Source organism: Ooceraea biroi, chromosome 1, assembly GCF_003672135.1.
Source record: "Ooceraea biroi isolate clonal line C1 chromosome 1, Obir_v5.4, whole genome shotgun sequence".
Taxonomy (NCBI): domain Eukaryota; kingdom Metazoa; phylum Arthropoda; class Insecta; order Hymenoptera; family Formicidae; genus Ooceraea; species Ooceraea biroi.
Genome location: NC_039506.1, coordinates 15,786,004 through 15,802,973, shown reverse-complemented (window position 1 = coordinate 15,802,973; position 16,970 = coordinate 15,786,004). Strand labels below are relative to the sequence as shown.

The 16,970-nt window shown below is 42.4% G+C and overlaps 2 protein-coding genes across 2 annotated transcripts; one reads left to right on the top strand and one right to left on the bottom strand.

Moving 5' to 3' along the window:
* Window positions 1-53: 53 nt before the first annotated feature.
* On the bottom strand, window positions 54-15,775 carry LOC105274891 (probable glutamine-dependent NAD(+) synthetase). The gene is made up of 13 exons (XM_011331358.3): window positions 15,587-15,775; window positions 5,095-5,268; window positions 4,640-4,895; window positions 4,352-4,544; window positions 3,756-3,996; window positions 3,288-3,527; window positions 2,985-3,100; window positions 2,398-2,702; window positions 2,029-2,237; window positions 1,513-1,738; window positions 1,232-1,408; window positions 641-743; window positions 54-352 (listed from the first exon to the last, which is right to left on the bottom strand). The coding sequence occupies exons 2-13, from the start codon at window positions 5,238-5,240 to the stop codon at window positions 324-326; spliced, it is 2,241 nt and encodes a 746-aa protein (XP_011329660.1). The 5' UTR covers window positions 5,241-5,268; window positions 15,587-15,775; the 3' UTR covers window positions 54-323.
* On the top strand, window positions 5,276-14,950 carry LOC105274890. Its single transcript, XM_026970009.1, is given in 14 exon segments — window positions 5,276-7,821; window positions 8,458-8,687; window positions 8,797-8,949; window positions 9,311-9,630; window positions 9,996-10,142; window positions 10,231-10,342; window positions 10,920-11,165; window positions 11,509-11,841; window positions 12,060-12,287; window positions 12,531-12,622; window positions 12,702-12,930; window positions 13,083-13,194; window positions 13,304-13,889; window positions 14,102-14,950. Coding segments are annotated over 14 exon segments (3,474 nt in total). The 5' UTR covers window positions 5,276-7,742; the 3' UTR covers window positions 14,709-14,950.
* Window positions 15,776-16,970: the final 1,195 nt, after the last annotated feature.

Sequence of the window (16,970 nt, the reverse complement as noted above, 5' to 3'; positions counted from 1 at the left end):
AATGAGTACCCTTTTCTTTTTTTTTTAGGGATCAAAATTCAAACAACAGAGGGTTTTTTCCAATGCTTTATTCAACAAATTAATTTGTCATGTTTCACACAACTTTGCCTATAGGAAGCATATCTTACATGAGAACGCATTGCTCGCGGAAGCTCCTTGGACATTAACGTCACAGTCGCAAAAGATCGCTCGACGATTAATAGTCGATCGATCGAGCGGACCGAACGCAAATGGATCGGCTACCGAACACGTCCGTTGCCGCCGTTTAGTTTACCACGCAGCGCTGCAATGTCAAAATGATAAAGAGAGTGCTACTGCTACGGTTAAACTACTACTCCGGGATGCGTCTTATCTGCAACAGAGAATTGATGCCGCTGATGATTCCTCGATAGAAGTGGCAGCGGGCGAGAATGTGCCGCGGTGGTATAAGGCGGGACGCACGGGTGTCAGCTCGAAATTTCGAGGCGGGTCATTACGACCTGCCTGCGTGCAGCTCCAGAGGTGGTTACTTTTCGGTGGGTGCTTTCGCCGGGTTATTTGTTTTGTTACTTTTTGGCGATTAAGACGATATCGTCGTTCGAAGTGCATGATGCTTCGACGTGCTTCGTTAATGCGCGCACGCTTGGCTTTGTCTACTCACTACTGATTACGGAGCTAAACGGCATGTATCTGGGTTTGGCGGGCACTTTTGGAGCATCCTTGTGCGGCCTGGACGATTTCTCTTCGCTGCTGAGTCGTTTCACCTGGAAAAGGTCCAATCACTTTGTGAGATTAGAGGAAAGAAAAATACAGAAGATTTAGCAAGCTGTCGTTATATTGTCCACGTTATCTCTGATGATCTCTGCGTTATTAACGTATCATGGTATTAATTACGAAGACAAAAGATGAGACTGGAATTTCTATGAACGAAATCTGATTTAAGCTATCCTATTCATTTGCCAAGTCTCATTTTGTGTCGAAATACTCGAAGAAGCCTAACGTACTGTCCAACTCGCTCTCATCGTCAGCACGATTACGGATTTACGGAGAGAATTCAGGCTCTACGAGTCATCCTACGCATGAGGCGCCAGGTTCCACGATGCATGCAAGACTTTCCGTTACGTAGCGCGCTTTCATACGTGTTTCCTAATCCTGACGTTACTTCAGTCGCTCGACGTTTCCTCTTGCATTTTGATGCGTTAGAAGAACTGAAGACGAGAGTGGCGTCAACTTTTCCCCGCGTGACTCTCACCTGTTCGTCAATCGCCGCGAACTGCCACTTCCATGTATGATTATAGAGGAATGGACGATGATCGAACCGATTGTCGTCGGGGCTGTACGTTTCCGCGTGGCAGGACGGAGTCAGTATCGTCATTTTGTGACGATGTATGGCGTAACACCTGTAAAAGTGTTTCACCTTATCGGCCACCTGAAATGGGATTTTTTTTCTGTAAATTCAGTACTCGATGATGAGGAGACAATCAAAAGAATCGAGATCGACCGACGCATTCTGTTTTCAAAACCTGGACTCACCTCTTTCGGTGTGCAGTGATCCCACATATGCACCAGTCTGCAGAACATAGTGAAGGGTCCAGCGCAATTCTGCTTCCTCAGTCGTCCAAAGATCGACAGTTCGTTGTATGTCATACCCATGTCCACTTCGTCCAGCTGCGCGAGCTGTCCGGCTTGCAACGGCTCCAATTCCGCGGTAGGCGGAGCGTCTAAGATACCGTCCAACGAGGATATCCCATGTTTGCGTCTGAAATTCGTATAAACAGAATTTTATTAGTCCAATTCCTTTTTAAAAAGAATAATATTAATTACGATAGTAATTACAATGGTAATTAATATTCTTCGTTAATTTTATTATTTTATTACAATTATGTGGGCAAATAGAAAACGCGTTTGCTGGTGCGTTGTTTCAATTACTCAGTTTGTAATAAAACTCGTTGAAATTTATCATTTTGTTTAAGTTTTTGCTATTATAGCTCCTATGAACGCGTAGCTGATGTCGGATGAAATACATTATTATCATATTCGTGTACGCACCTAAAATACAGGAGAAACTTCTTCAGATCATTCTTCGCGATGCCACCGATCGGGTTTATGTCGGCGCTGCTGCAATCGTATTTCGTGAGGTAGCCTCGTAACGCCTCGTCTACATTACCACTACCAAGTACTAGGAGGCCACCCGGCCGACCTTTGACCCATAGCATCAATTGAGCGAACAAGTAAGCAATCACCATTCGTAACCGAGCCTGAAAATCAAGTATCCAAGTATAAAAATACGCAAGTGCAAAATTTCAAACTCTTGAAATATTTATTCAAAATATTTTATTGCTATTTAAAAGAGATATGGCACTTTATTAATAATAAAGTTAATAAAATAAAATCTATTAAAAATCGCGCGCAATTTACCTGCACGTTCTGCAAGGCCAGGTTCTCCCTGGGCGATCCGCCCTGTATCCTGAACCTCGGAGTCAGCTTCGTGACTTGCTGGAAGATCCCCAGAATCGCGGATATCGCGGTGTCTATGACTATGCTGTGATGATACGAGCCAATCTGACTGGCCAGTTCCGCCGCCCTGGCCTTCGTCTCCGCCGACGAGTTCTCCGTTCCCATGTAGCACGTGAACAAGATGGTGTTGCAGAGCTGTTTCGGGTCGACCGGCGTGTATTCGCAGTCGCCGACGATTTTCCTGATATCCGCCAGCACCTGCGTGTCTAAACAAGACATACATTTTCTAGACTCAAGAAAATTCACAGATCAACATATTAGATCGATACATAAGTTCTCGCTGATTTTGCAATTTTTCTTTATTGAAATGAAACAATCGATGCAGCATAAATCAATCCATAAATAAATATTTTCCATCGTTTTTTTATTTTTCTTTTTTCCACTTTTCTGGCAACATGCGAATACTACGTCGAAAGAAGAAATCATCTTTTGATCCATTCATCGACAAGAATTTATGCACCGACCTAATGACTATACGATGATCTTACCTCCCTTGCCGACCGACTCGACAATCATTTCACACATGGAGTACACAATGCACGCTGAAGACGACGAATCGACGCCGCCGCTCAGCGGTAAGAAGAATCCGCCTTGACACGACCGTCTAGAACGTAGATAAGCAATAATAACAATCACTTTATCAAAACGAAAACGATGCATGCAGTTGAGAATATGATAAGAAGAAAGATAGACACGAAAAAGGCTGATAGCAGTGACCTAAAACTTGAAAAAGGAAATCGGAGACTTGAAAATCCTGAGAGAAGAAATGATGTTGAAGGTAGTTTGTGTACCTTAAATAATCCCACAGCCAACACGCGGGTGCCATCGCAATCTCTTCTTCCGGGATGTGATAAACGAGTCTCGAGTGTCCGTCATCATCCTCGTATATGTCCTGGGGCCCGTCGAGCGGCCGGTCCGGCGGATTCGAGATAAGATTCTCCGGGGTGAGTGCGAAGTCGACCTTCACACGCGGGTAACTCGGTGTTGCAGCCGCCGCGTGCGACCGCGATCTGATGCCGTTCCGGTAATTCCTACAAGTGCCACGGTAAATATAAAATTGCGTTGCATTACTTTATTAGATATTGTTTAGCGATAAAATTATTTTTCTTTAATAAAAGTAGCCGCGGCAATTATTTTGTTTCGCATTATTTTTCAAAATAGAGTCCTGGAACACCCGAATTTGGATATTAATCAGTAATCGAAAATTATTTGACGTTGTACTCGAATTGTATTCCATACACACACGTGCTACTCCTTACCGAATATCCTCAAGATCGAACGTGGCGATGGTCACTTCCACGTCCTCGAGAGCAAATTGTCTCCCACGATTTAATATGTTGCCATTCAGCGTGATGCTGGAGCCACCGTTGAAGTAGAGCCTACCACCGTCGCATCCGCGCAAGTTACTAAACATGTAACAGCCGCCGGCTTTAAAGGTGGCCGATTTGACGAGATCCACGGTTACGTAGGCTTTACGCAGCTCGAAGTACGAACCGCTCCCTTTCAGACAGAAAGAATAATTTAAAACAAACGTCCAAATGTATTTCTTGATTATACAATACACGCTGGAAGTAAAATCAAGTAAAATAGGAGCGAATAAAATCTGACATAATTCTGGTAAACTCAGGAATATGTAAAACATAGAAATCGAATAATGTGGCAATGAAAACAAATTTCCAAAGAGGACTAATTGTAAGAGGTACCGAACAAAGACTTAATTCCTTCAAGATGTGTTCCCATTTTTTCCTCTTTTTCCACGCTCCGCTATCCACGATAAAAAGACAGAAACATATATCTAATAATACATATATCAGATATGACAATGTCAATGACATAGAGGCAATAACACCATTACCATTCGCGATAATCTCTACGCCGTCCAGCGACATCGGGATATGATTGCTGGCCGGATGCCAGAGCTCCTCGCATATCTCAAAGCCAATGCACGTGTCCCTGGTCGCGATTACCGCGTCGCCGAACGGCACCACGTTCTGACTGGTAATCTGCGATATCATTCGTGGCAGGAAGTAATCCTCGACCGTGCGTTCCTGAGACATTCAACGAGACGTGGCGATGAGTTATCGCGTGCGAATCACCCTGGTTGATCATGTAACACATATATATATGTCGTGTCTATCATTACTTTCGTCCACGGTGAGAACCATCTGCTCTCCCTGTAATTGCCATCCTCGCAGAGCCGCATCTTCGGTCTGATCAGAAGAATGCGTCGGTTCAGGAAGGCCACCCGGCAATTGTACGTGACGTTCTTGTGCATCACCGGCATGCCCACGTCTATCAGCATGTCCTCGCAGACGCTGGATCTCAGCAGGTTCGCCAGGACCTCCCAGCTATGGAGCAACGTATCCGATTCGTAAAAGTGGTCCTCGCAGCTGTAACCGCTGTTGAGCAAAAGTTTTTATTAATTTAATTAACTAAATTAATATATAATAAAACTATATGGTAAAAGTAATACAGTTATAGTAATCATCATACAGTTTGTGAATGAAGAAATATTTGAAAAGCAGTAAATCTGTTAAAAAACATGACTTCATGTGAAAAGTTGGTCTGATAGTTTTCGTGATCTTGAAATTTGATTACCAGATCTCGAGCTCTGGACCGCTTCGGTAAGTAGCGCCGGCATCCTTTGCTTCTTGTATGCTCTGTAAGATCCTTCTGGTGTTCCCATCGAAGTCCATCGCCCATTGATTCAACGTGCAAACGGCGACGGTCACCGTGCGCCCCATGTTGAACTCGTAGGATTCACCGTTACTTCTAAACAAAATTTACTTGAAATAAATTTTGAAACTTACTTGAAGCGTCATTATCAAATTTACAAAATCATGCAAACTTTCCGACAATACCAAGAAATAATTATAAAAATATTACAATTATCCGCGGTTTCTTCAATGTCTTTAGATCTTCAGATGAATGAAGAGAACGACCAAAATTTTTGGACAATCCAAAGATTAAAAGAAAATCGAACGGTTCTTTAATAAGATGCAAATATCGCTCCAAATTCCAAACACAGAGATGGAATATTTAATCAAATATTCCAAATCAACATGAAATTGCAGAGTGAGAGAAATCTAATAGTCCAATCTAAACATCGTAATAATACTGATCGTCTCGTTTGTCTACGATTGCATGTGCACTTAATGGAACTTTTGACGGTAGCTCGCCCGCTAATCCTATCAATTGCAATCCCATCGATCATACTAAGATGATGATACACTGAAAAGTTCTATTCTCCTTAGTCTGGCGCACGTTGATTGATCAATAAACTGGAAGACCCGGTACGGCCAGGTAAAACCGCCTGTTTCTCTACGTAGCAACCACTACAAACCATAGTCTACCACGAATTCTTTGTATCGCTGTCTCTGAAAAATTATTCTAAGGCATTTATTAAGATCTGGCGATATCTTAATACTAGAAAATTGAGACAATAAAAGGAAAACCAGTATAAATATCAATATAAACTGTAGATAAGTATTTGAAATATTGAGTTATATATTGCAGTATTGTCAGGTTTATCAGATGGAAAAGAAAATACAAAACGCGAAAGAACAGTCTGATTTTAACAGATTTTAACAAGACAATGTTAACAAGAATTTATCGCTAATGAGAGAATGCACGTAGTAATAAACGTTATATTAATAAATAACAAATAATATTAACTATTTATATAATAAAATTTACATAAAAATAACTAATAAATGTCATACTTGCTGAAAGACGAGTTTTTAACGCGATTCTAAACATGATTGTACAATACTTGTTCATCAAATCGTTCTATCGATATTAATCAACTCTAGAGTCACAATTCTTCAGAAGTAATATTACATTTCTCATCCCATTATGCCTGATAAAATTCTCGTAAATGGAAATGCTTCACGTTTCATACGAAGTGCTCAGCTTTGTGCAACAAGTTGAAATAGAACTCTTGTAAGTCAACGCAACCTTGTCCCAAATGTGGTGGGACACTAACCAGACGATGATAGACATTGAATTCCGAATTAGCAGGTCAACAACCTTTCTTCTCTTCCGATTAATTTTTGGATCACGTCTATCATCGTCAGGACCGGAGCAAATTCTCCGCCGGTGTTCTTCGTGTTCCGTCGCGAACTCCTGCGCGCTAGTCGCTTTGCGGTACTCCAGAAACGTCGATACTCATAGCAGACGAGTTACCGAACTCGGCTGGTATTATATCGATGAACCGCGCCGACGGCCTTCTGGAACGAGCGGTTAACGAACAATCACGTTCAAAGCCTAGCTCCGCCCACGATTGGCGACGGTTGTCAGGCAATCATCCAGGAACCTTCCGCTGAATCTTCAGCAATGGTTAGGTTCCTCTCCTGGCGTTCGCCAGGTTAAAATCGAACCCCGCGAGGCTCTTACAATTAGTACTGCTTGCACCCTCTCGTTGGCAGTTGCCTCGGAGAACTCTCTCTTAGTCTATTCGTACCTTCGACAGTTGCTTACAGCTCGTACAGCTTCGATCGATCAGAGTGATAGTTGTATCAGAGTGATTGTTAATGAATTCGAAAACGCTTCTATCAGTGTGAAAAGGACTCGCTTGACGAACATGTATTCGCGTATCGGATCTTTCCTTGTTAACACATTTGATGAATTATGATCGTAAAACGAGAGATTGGAAAGATTAATGTTGTTTCGCTCTTGCTAGGGTAGATATTTTATTTCATCCCATTTTATCACTCATTACATTTGTTTTCCATACAAAGTATGTAATATAATCCTCGACAATCAGATCAAGTTAACAGGGTATATACAAAATATGTTAACAAGATGGTTCGATAATATGCACATAAATATTCCTTAAGCAAGTTGTTGAGCATTCCTTTTCGCGTTGGCAAAAGTGTTTTTCCAGTGCTTTATCAATGCTTCCATTCTCGACGAGGCACATGATACATCTTAAATAATACTTTCTTAAATTAAAAAGTTAAAATCATGAGAGCAGGTCGTGAAGGATCGAAGATCGACCGACGTGGTCCGCAGCAGGAACAAGTGTCAAGATCCTCGATGTGAGAATCACGAGAACGTAGACTGGACGCTCCGGACTGGATTGGAAGATGAAGAATTCGGTTGCCAAGTATCTCTTGGGGGTGGACGCAACAACGAGGGTGGATTACACGGACTGGCAGGAGAATGCCGAGGGCGGAAGGACGTCGCCGATGGTAGACGCTGGCGAACGCGAGGACGAGGACGAGGCTGATGAGAGATAACGAAAGATGATGAAGGCGGTGTCGGGCAGCAGCAACAGAGTGAAAGAGCTTCAGGCCATGCTGTTTCCGGTCCAACCCATTCCAGGTGAGTCCTCGCGAAAGTCTTGATGATCACTTAATGATGTGGCGTTCGTTGAAGCTAAGAGCAAGCAACTCGACAACTCATTTCCATCCTGACGCGAGTAATGAGAGAGATAATGACGGAATAATACCTTCGTAACGATGTAATGGGATAATGAAGGTGTCGGCGGGGTCGTGAACCTACCAACATTGTATTTAACTGCACGGACATCGATTCCTCGTATGTGACCTGCGATCACTCCCCGTTTAACTCTGCAGAACGCGAGGTCTATCTGCCAAGATTGTAATTACTGATACTCGCGCGTTATTGCGCGAATAATTCACTTCGCTGATCCTGAACGGTTGTTCAGGATTTTTGTCCATTTGTAAATTCTCTTGAATTTCTTGTTAACATAATTGTCGGTGCCGCATAATTAATTTGGAAAGACGAACGAGTCAGTCTGAATGATTGAAAGGCCTTGAGGTCTTTTCGAATTATCGAAGCTTCTCGTGAACGACAATTGAAGGTCTCCCAATTCTTTTCACGAATATCGATCGAATATCTGATCCTCGAAAGCCGCGGAGAATTGATTTATGTTACAGCGTATATTAACAGTAATGATGATAGCGGAATAATTTTTTTTGTTTTTGTGCGACGTAGGTGGCATGTTTTCCGACCTACAAGGGCCACAGGAATTGTTGCAAGCGTCACCGCTGGAACGTTACGACAGCTCGTCTCTAAGACGAGATGCAGAATCGGCGCTGTTCGCGATTTCCTTGGGCTTCTCCAGGTACCGGTACTCGAAGGAGACTCTCCAGGCGGTTCTGGATGCACGCTGCATCATTGAGGGAAACATTCAGGAGGAAGCCAGGTGGCCAACCGAATGTCAGGTGACAATTAGTGTAATATCTGTGACTAATAGTAATATCTATAATGACTGATGAATGATGGCTATGAATGATTCATAAATTAATCGAAACAATATATCATATTTTCCAGGTAATCCCAGGGAGAATTCGTCACGTGGAATACAATCCTACCTCCGCAGAAGCTTTCTACGTTTCAACTGGAAGGGAACCAAAACCGAAGCCAATCAACGACGATCTCGGAACGGTGATATTTCGCTACTGTCCGACAAACGTCACCAATTACGTGAGTTGTGATATTATTGTGATAATCTAGATTTTACCTTTATTGTGTAAGATAAGTTCTTTTTTTTATTATATAAGATTATATAATTTTATTGATGACACGGATAATAATATAATAATTATATAAAATCTGTTTTTTATCATATAAGATTATGAAAAATATTTATTATATAAAGTAATATTATATTACGTAATTTATTATATTATATAATTATTATTATATATTATTATATAAGATAATAAAATAATATAATAAAGCTTTAATATAATTTTGTTGGAATGAAAATTTGCTCCAATCGCGAAAAAAACTGTCATAAAAGAGATCCAGAACACAAAGACGAAGGTCTGTTCTTTCTTCTTAGTTTAGCCGATCTTGCGTTGGTGGTAGTTCGGTATTACCGTTCCCCTCGGAATTCTCCGGACAGTCAACCACGTGTATTATGGATAATAAGGGGAGCACTAACGAGAACGACATTTTCTTCGTCACCGAAGCGCCCCGGCCGAGGGAAGACAGCATGGACTTGCGGTTCGAGTCGCGTTTCGAGTCCGGAAATCTCGGCAAAGTGGTAAAAATAACCGACACGTATTATCAGCTTTACCTGAGGAGGGATCTTTATACTCAGAGACACACGCAATGGTTTTACTTTCGGGTGTCCAACACGAGAAGCAAAATTACATACAGGTATATAATAATACAATCGCAAAGTTGACCGTAAAACTTGTTCAATTAAGTCTGATCAATTTTTCAGAAAATTACAGTCTTTCAGAAAAATCAACTCGAGTCTAATTCGAAAAAGATTTAGATAAAGGATGAACTTTTCTTTCATAATTTTCTTTTTTTAAGATACCTTTTACGTTTTTATAGAGATTTTTAAAATTTTATATTATAGACATTTTATTTTATTTTATATGATAAAACTCATGTGGCTTCCTCATACGCTACAATTTTCTTAAATTATAGATTGATTCATGCAAATGACAAATGACATGTAATTTTTCACACAGTGCGCTAATTAAATATAAAAAAATCTATTGTTACAACTGCAGATTTTCAATCGTGAATATGTGCAAGGAAGAAAGCCTGTACAACGAAGGACTCAAGCCTCTTCTCTACTCCACCGAGGACGCGCGCACTCGATCTGTAGGATGGAGAAGATGCGGCGACAACATTACGTATTACCGCAACAGCGATTCGTCGTGAGTGCTAAAGAATATCGAGTCCCAACGTCACGTAATTCCGCGACGTGACTGAAACTGAACACGCAAAATGGAACAATTGCAGAAGCGACGAGGAGAGGGAGAGGCACACGCTGACGTTCAACATCTCTTTTCCCCACGATCGCGACATCGTTTACTTGGCTCACTGTTATCCTTACACGTACACCGATCTCCAGGTACGATGAGCAACAATTTGTTATTAAAAAAGGCGCAGCTATAATAAATATGAGAATATCCACGTCCAGTTATTTTCTTCTTAATTTAATTGATCTTTGAAAACAAGATTGTAGCGATCGTAAAACAGTTGTAATTAATTAATTATAGTATCTGCAAATCATACAACAGTTATACTTAACAGTTATAATTAATTATATGCGAATCATCCGTTAATATGTTAATATAATTAATTAATGTCTTCCAATCACCAGTTAAATTAATTGTCTGTAATAATATGTATTTCATTGGTGAGCTCCACCCCCATTCGCTTCAAGCTTCCCATGCGAGAAAGCCGCGTGGACAAATTAAAAATGCTTTCGGCAATTACCGCGCGGAATGTTCCCACAGTCATTAAAAATGCGTATCATTTGTGAATACGCTCCGCCGTATTTATTACAGCTCGTCTGGGGGATATTATCGGGGTTTACCATCGACTCCCAACGCGCGCGGTGCAATTGCGTTTATCGTACACCGTCGCAGATTAAATCTCAGTCTTTACCTCCGTCTCTAATCGCGCGCAATAAATATACATGCCAGGAGTATCTCGGCAAGATCGCGACCGATCCTGCGAAGACGCGGTTCACCAAGCTGCGCTTGCTGTGCCGCAGCCTGGCCGGGAACGGCGTTTATTACCTGACAATCACCGCACCGACGCATAATGATGAGGTACGCAGGAAGAGAGGCGTCGTCATTACCGCCCGGGTGCACCCCGGCGAGACGCCGTCCAGCTGGACGATGAAGGGGATCATCGACTTCCTCACCGGCGACACGAACCGCGCCAAGGTAAGACGCGATATTGGGCGAGAGTTTCAGTATAATAAATATGTTTAATATATCTGATATAAATTTTATTAATATCAAATTAAATATATATATTATTATAGATGGATTATATATAGTAAATTGATATTTAACATATTTTTTGATATGTTAGATACATATCGCTCTTAAATATTCTTGAGACTTGACGAGATGCGTAGAAGGCTACGCGAACGTGATTTAATTTAATTTAATAGCGATAATCAGGCATGTCAGTAAATGATTTCATTACAATGAAACTCTGTTCTAACTCTAACAATGATTGCACACGAAACGATTTAATCAACACGACGTACGATTGTTACAGGAACTCAGAGAGAGGTTTGTCTTCAAGCTGGTGCCGATGTTGAACCCGGACGGCGTTATAGTAGGCAACAATCGGTGCTCGCTGTCCGGGAAGGATCTAAACCGACAATACAGAACCGTGATGCGAGAGAGCTACCCATCTGTATGGCACACGAAACTGATGATACGCAGGCTTCTCGAGGAATGTGGGGTGGCGATATACTGCGACCTTCACGCTCACTCGAGGAAGCACAATATCTTCGCGTACGGTTGCGAGAACAAGAGGCCCGGATGCAGCGGAAGACTGTCGGAACAAGTGTTTCCGCTGATGCTCCATAAGAATGCAGCTGATAAGGTAAGCGTACAAACACGTGAGATATCTCAGAAAATTCCTTCAACTTCAACTTGTATGACGTCACTTGAAGATCAAGTTGGAGAATAATTTCCAGAAATCTGGAATTCTTATTAAAAAAAAAGCCAAGAAGCAGGATATTTCATAATAATTTTCAGCTTCTGAATATCTTACTGATTATTGCCAAAGGGATTATACATCTTGATTCCATGGTGTTCCAGTTCTCTTTCGAGAATTGCAAATTTCACGTTGAGAAAGGAAAGGAAGGAACGGGTAGAGTGGTAGTGTGGTCGATGGGCGTTCAGAATAGTTACACCATAGAGGCCTCCATGGGCGGCACCAAGATTGGCTCGAGGTGCGGTACGCATTTCTCCATTCAGGATTACGAGCAGATCGGCAAGACCTTCTGCGAGACCCTCCTTGACTTTTTCGATCAGGATCCCATCAAGGTGAGATCAACAATCATGATGGTATCGATTTGTGGTATCGATCAGCCACAATTGGAGCTTCTGTTTATTATAAATTTACTTGATGAACGTTTTTCACGCGCGCGAACGGATCTATATCATGGTAAGAGCAAATTCACATATGAAACACATCGTAAGACACATCTGACATAAAGAGATTCTAAATATATTATTCAAGATGAATCACGATGGATCTCGTGAACACTGGGTATCACGACTCGATAGGAGAAGCTTCGGAATAAGATCATAGCCAGATTAACGAAGGAGGGATCGAGTGCCGAGGAGCCCATCAACATCGACTTGACCGATTACTCAAGGTAAATCCCATGTTCCGTCCGTTCCACGTCTTTCTTCAGATAACTCATATAATTAAAAAAATCTTGTCAATCTGACTAGTGACGAAGGAGACACCTCACAGGAAAGTCTCTCGTCGGAAGATCGATTCGAGTATACGGACCTCGCGTGGACCAGCGAGGGCGGAGAATTCACGGCGAGTCGGCGCCGTTATCTCTGCGTTCCTCCACCGTCACCAACCTTCATTCCACCTAGAAGTGTTGGTCTCTTCAGGAGGCGAGCGAGAAGGGACGTGATGGGAAGGATCTATCTGGAACGCAGGAGGAATCTGGTACATCTATCATACGTACAATCCTTGCAATCCTTGTCAATATGATAGTTGCACGTCGAGAGTGTTGATCTGCGGTGGCAGAAGTGTAATTCACGAAGGCACTTTTATAACGTAAAGAGTAACAAACTCACTCACAACAATATTTACGACAGGCGCAACGAGCCGTGATGGACCTGCCAACCACGGATCCAGGTAGCGATCTGTGCGATCTGACCGATTCGGCCGACGAGAGTTTCGCCAGAAGCGAAGGAAAGATGTGCGAAGGTACACTGATCCGAACAATACCGAAAAATAATACCATTCTATAATAATTTATTATAATTAAATTATTATTGCTACGTATATGGATTGATCTTATTTATTGATCTTGCAGTAGTATGGAGAAATACGCGAGAGCATCGCGAAGAGATCGTCGAGCTGTCCGAGGCGGGTCCGATCGAGGAAGAGAAGCAACAAGACAAGACGCTGATCCTACCGGAAATCGTGAGACCTCGCAGCGTGTCTTTCGGCGAGCTCTTGCCGCGCAAGGATCACCGAAAGACTCGTCAACGACAGCGATGCCTGCGGTACCGTTCAATACTTCGTTCCTCCCTCCTCATTTCGTGACATCGCCAAACATTGATTAGCAAAAGTTATGAATTATTTATCAGAGTAGAAGAACACGAAACGATATTAAATATCTTTTCTATTCTCGTCAGTGTTTATTATCAACAATTATTTAATCGATTGCTGCTGTTTAATCAATCTAGAAGAACGCTGAGGAATTCGTCGCCGGTGTCGCCAACGAGTCAGGAGGCGAAGGTCAAGTTGACGTCACTGAGACAGCAGATCTGGATGGGCGTACCATCCGCCACGCAGAGCAACGACGCGGAACACCTCGTATTCAAGACGCCACTAAGCTGGGGTGTTTCCAGACACGCTCTGATGCACTATCCCACGGACGGCGAGGTCACGCTGAAGTGAGTTCACCCTCGACTCATCATGCACTTACGGCGTCCGTAAGACACGTTAGCTACCGATTAAATTAAAAGCTAAAAATTAATGAACGCAAAATAATCAACGACAGACGAGTTCCGAGACAAAAACAATTATAATAACATTAATCCACGCATTTATCATGAAATGCATCTCGCGCGATATGTCTCTCATACTTTATCTATCATTTTTTCAGATCGCAATCGAAAAAAACGCAGATCGTCGACGAGGGTGCTCGGGACGACGCGAGGAAGACGGCGCGGAAGAAGTCGCGGCGGAAGCGGCAGGCTGGCGTCGCGGAAAACGCTCAGCTGAAGGAAACCGCGGGAGCGGACGCTCGCAAGTCGACGAAGAAGAGGGATCCGAGGATGGACTGGCAGCGACTGGCGACAAATCCGCGTTCCAGGATCAAGGATCACGCGAAGGAAGCGAGAACGTCGTTCCTCACGATCGAGGCGGACTCGCTGAAGCTGTTGGAGTCGGCCAAGCAGCCGCAGCGGCCGCGGAAGCTCGATTCGTCCCGGAAGAAGTTCCGCAGCGTCGGCGCGGTGGCGTCCATGTGCGTCGCGAGGACCAGCGACGCGAAGTCGAGGACGCCGAGGCGACCGCACGCGTGTCGCCACGACGTGGCGCTCTTCTGCGAGAGCACGACGTCGGACGACTCCTCGTCGGACTCGGAAAAGCAGCCGAAGGCTGCAAAGAAGAAGCCGAAGAAGAAGAAACGGCCGCGGTCGCGGAAGCTGGCGACCAGGGGAGCGGAGCAAAGCAAGAACGGGACGAAGAATTTGCGCAGTAACGTTTGATTGTTTCTATAATACAAAAGAGAGAAAGAGAGAGAAAAAAAAGAAAGGGATTGAGAGAAATGGTGGAACAATTTTCTCGGACGTTTCGAATCTGTTTGATCTATCTGGATCTACGAGTTTACTGGATTAGCATAGATCTTTGTTTTGCGATTATTCGAATGCAAACACAGGAATACTTATTTAATTAAGTGTTAAATAACGTTGTAATGTGATTGTTACATTCCTAATGTATACACATGTTGTGATATAGAAGTTTTTATTCAACGATAAGGAACACGTGACCAGCTAATATAAGATTCTAGCTGTTATAACTATATTCTCAAACTTCATTTTGGATAATGTAAATTAGTGCTAATCAGTCAATTCCTTCGTAATCAACTGATCGATCACTGCCTACATGTTACAGAAAGCACCGAGGAAAAGCACGTTAAACGGAAGAGTACGTAAAATAAAATTTCATACTGTGAAAAAATTACCACGCAGCGGACAAGTGTTCACTACCTACCAACAAAAGTCGTTGCGAAAATCGTGTTGCGAGCGAAAAGCGACGGCTAGAAATTTGCAACGCGCCGACGTCGGCGATTCGCACGCGCGCGGAATCGTCGCGCCACGTGCTCGCGTTTTGACAGCGCGTTTTGTCACCATAGCAACAGGTGCACGCGGAGTAAACAATCCACGCCATCGCCGCGGATTAGATCACGTGGCTCGCGCGACTAATCGTCGCAGAATCAATTAGCTCGCCTTCGTACGTTTTCGATGATCGTCGGACTCGCTCGCATGGAAAAGGTTTCGCCAAATTTCGCACAGAGTGACGTTCGGTGACAGATGCGACGAATCGCGTCGATCATCGCGAGAAAATGAGTAGAAAGACTACTTACCCCGACAACCTGGACGTCCGAGAGAGTTGAATTGGAAGAGCCCGAAGCGGCTCTAACGTTGGTGCTATGAGGGCTAATCGCTCGTTCTGGAAATTCACTGTAAATGAAACGAAAATCGACGAGAGAGACTCGTAACAACACGCACCACGCTCGTTCCCGTGACACTGGTCACGTTTCGCGCAGCTGATAGATAGCGGGCTCGTACGTACGAGAGGTCGAGAGCCGCGAGCTTTCGCGTCGCCATCTGCTGACGGTAACTTGCGGTAGCGGGAAATTCAATTCCTTGCTTTAGCTGAATACACACAGTAAATCTGAAATCTATATATATATATATATATATATATACTTGGATTGTTTTATTGTTCTAATGATTTTTTACTAGAAAAGTACTAAGTAATGTCGGCGATTCTCCTGAATTAATAAAAATAGAGCGTTTTTTTTAAGTAAATGTAATCTTTTCTCATTTTTTTGAGGATATTTTAGTTTGATACATTTCTAGTTGGAAAGTTTACTATATAACCTCTGTTATTTTTAGAATATAATGTCTGTTAACTTTTATTAAATTTAGATATTTTGAAAAAAGCAGTTGTAAAGAACGATCATGATAATTTGTTGGAAACTTGTCAAACAATGAAAAATTCTTAATATTATAAATTTCATAGCTGAGTTATGTAATAAAATAATTTTATTGTTTAGGAAACTTGAGCACAGATGTAAATTTACGCAATACCTTTCATGCCCTTTAATTTTATATATAATGAAACAATCTATTAATCAAATTTAAGTTACATATGAATGTCGATTAATCCATGCAAAAATATTCGTTCGTTTTTTACTTTTTACTCGCACCAATGACTTTAACATTTATATATATCTTTCCTGCACCCCCATCCACGTACGTTCAATCTGCATTGACGCATAATCATGTATGATTTTGCACCCTTGGAAATAGAATTCCACCTGGGCAGCATATGGGGTGCAGGAAAGATATATATTTGCGCGCGTAATTATACATTTGCATACGAAATACACGACGAGATTACACTCTGCACCTTTTTCGCGGAATTCCCATCCTTACGAGAAGCTCGGTTCATAGTTTCATACATTAATGCGCGCACGTGTAGGCATGCCATTGCCAGAATTCAGTATGATTTACCGCGCATGCCGCTGGATAATCTAAACATCCGACGATTTTATGCAACGTCATTTCGCCGACATCATTGACGTTTAAAGGATGTTTTTGCGATGTCTTTTGGATTTTTGTGTTGTCATATATTTACATATATATGAAATATAAAAAACACGGACTCCCATGGCATTTGAGATTTTCATGTATATGCATTTATTTCCGAGTGTATGGTGCGAAGTCTATCCATTGCGGTCC

Coding starts and splice junctions, on each gene's coding strand:
- LOC105274891 (XM_011331358.3), bottom strand. CDS start 5,240: ATGGGGCGCACGGTGACCGTCGCCGTTTGCACGTTGAATCAATGGGCG. Junction 2,238..2,397: donor TGGCCTTGCAGAACGTGCAG/GTAAATTGCGCG, acceptor CTTGATTTTCAG/GCTCGGTTACGAATGGTGAT. Junction 744..1,231: donor TCGCGGCGATTGACGAACAG/GTGAGAGTCACG, acceptor GACCTTTTCCAG/GTGAAACGACTCAGCAGCGA.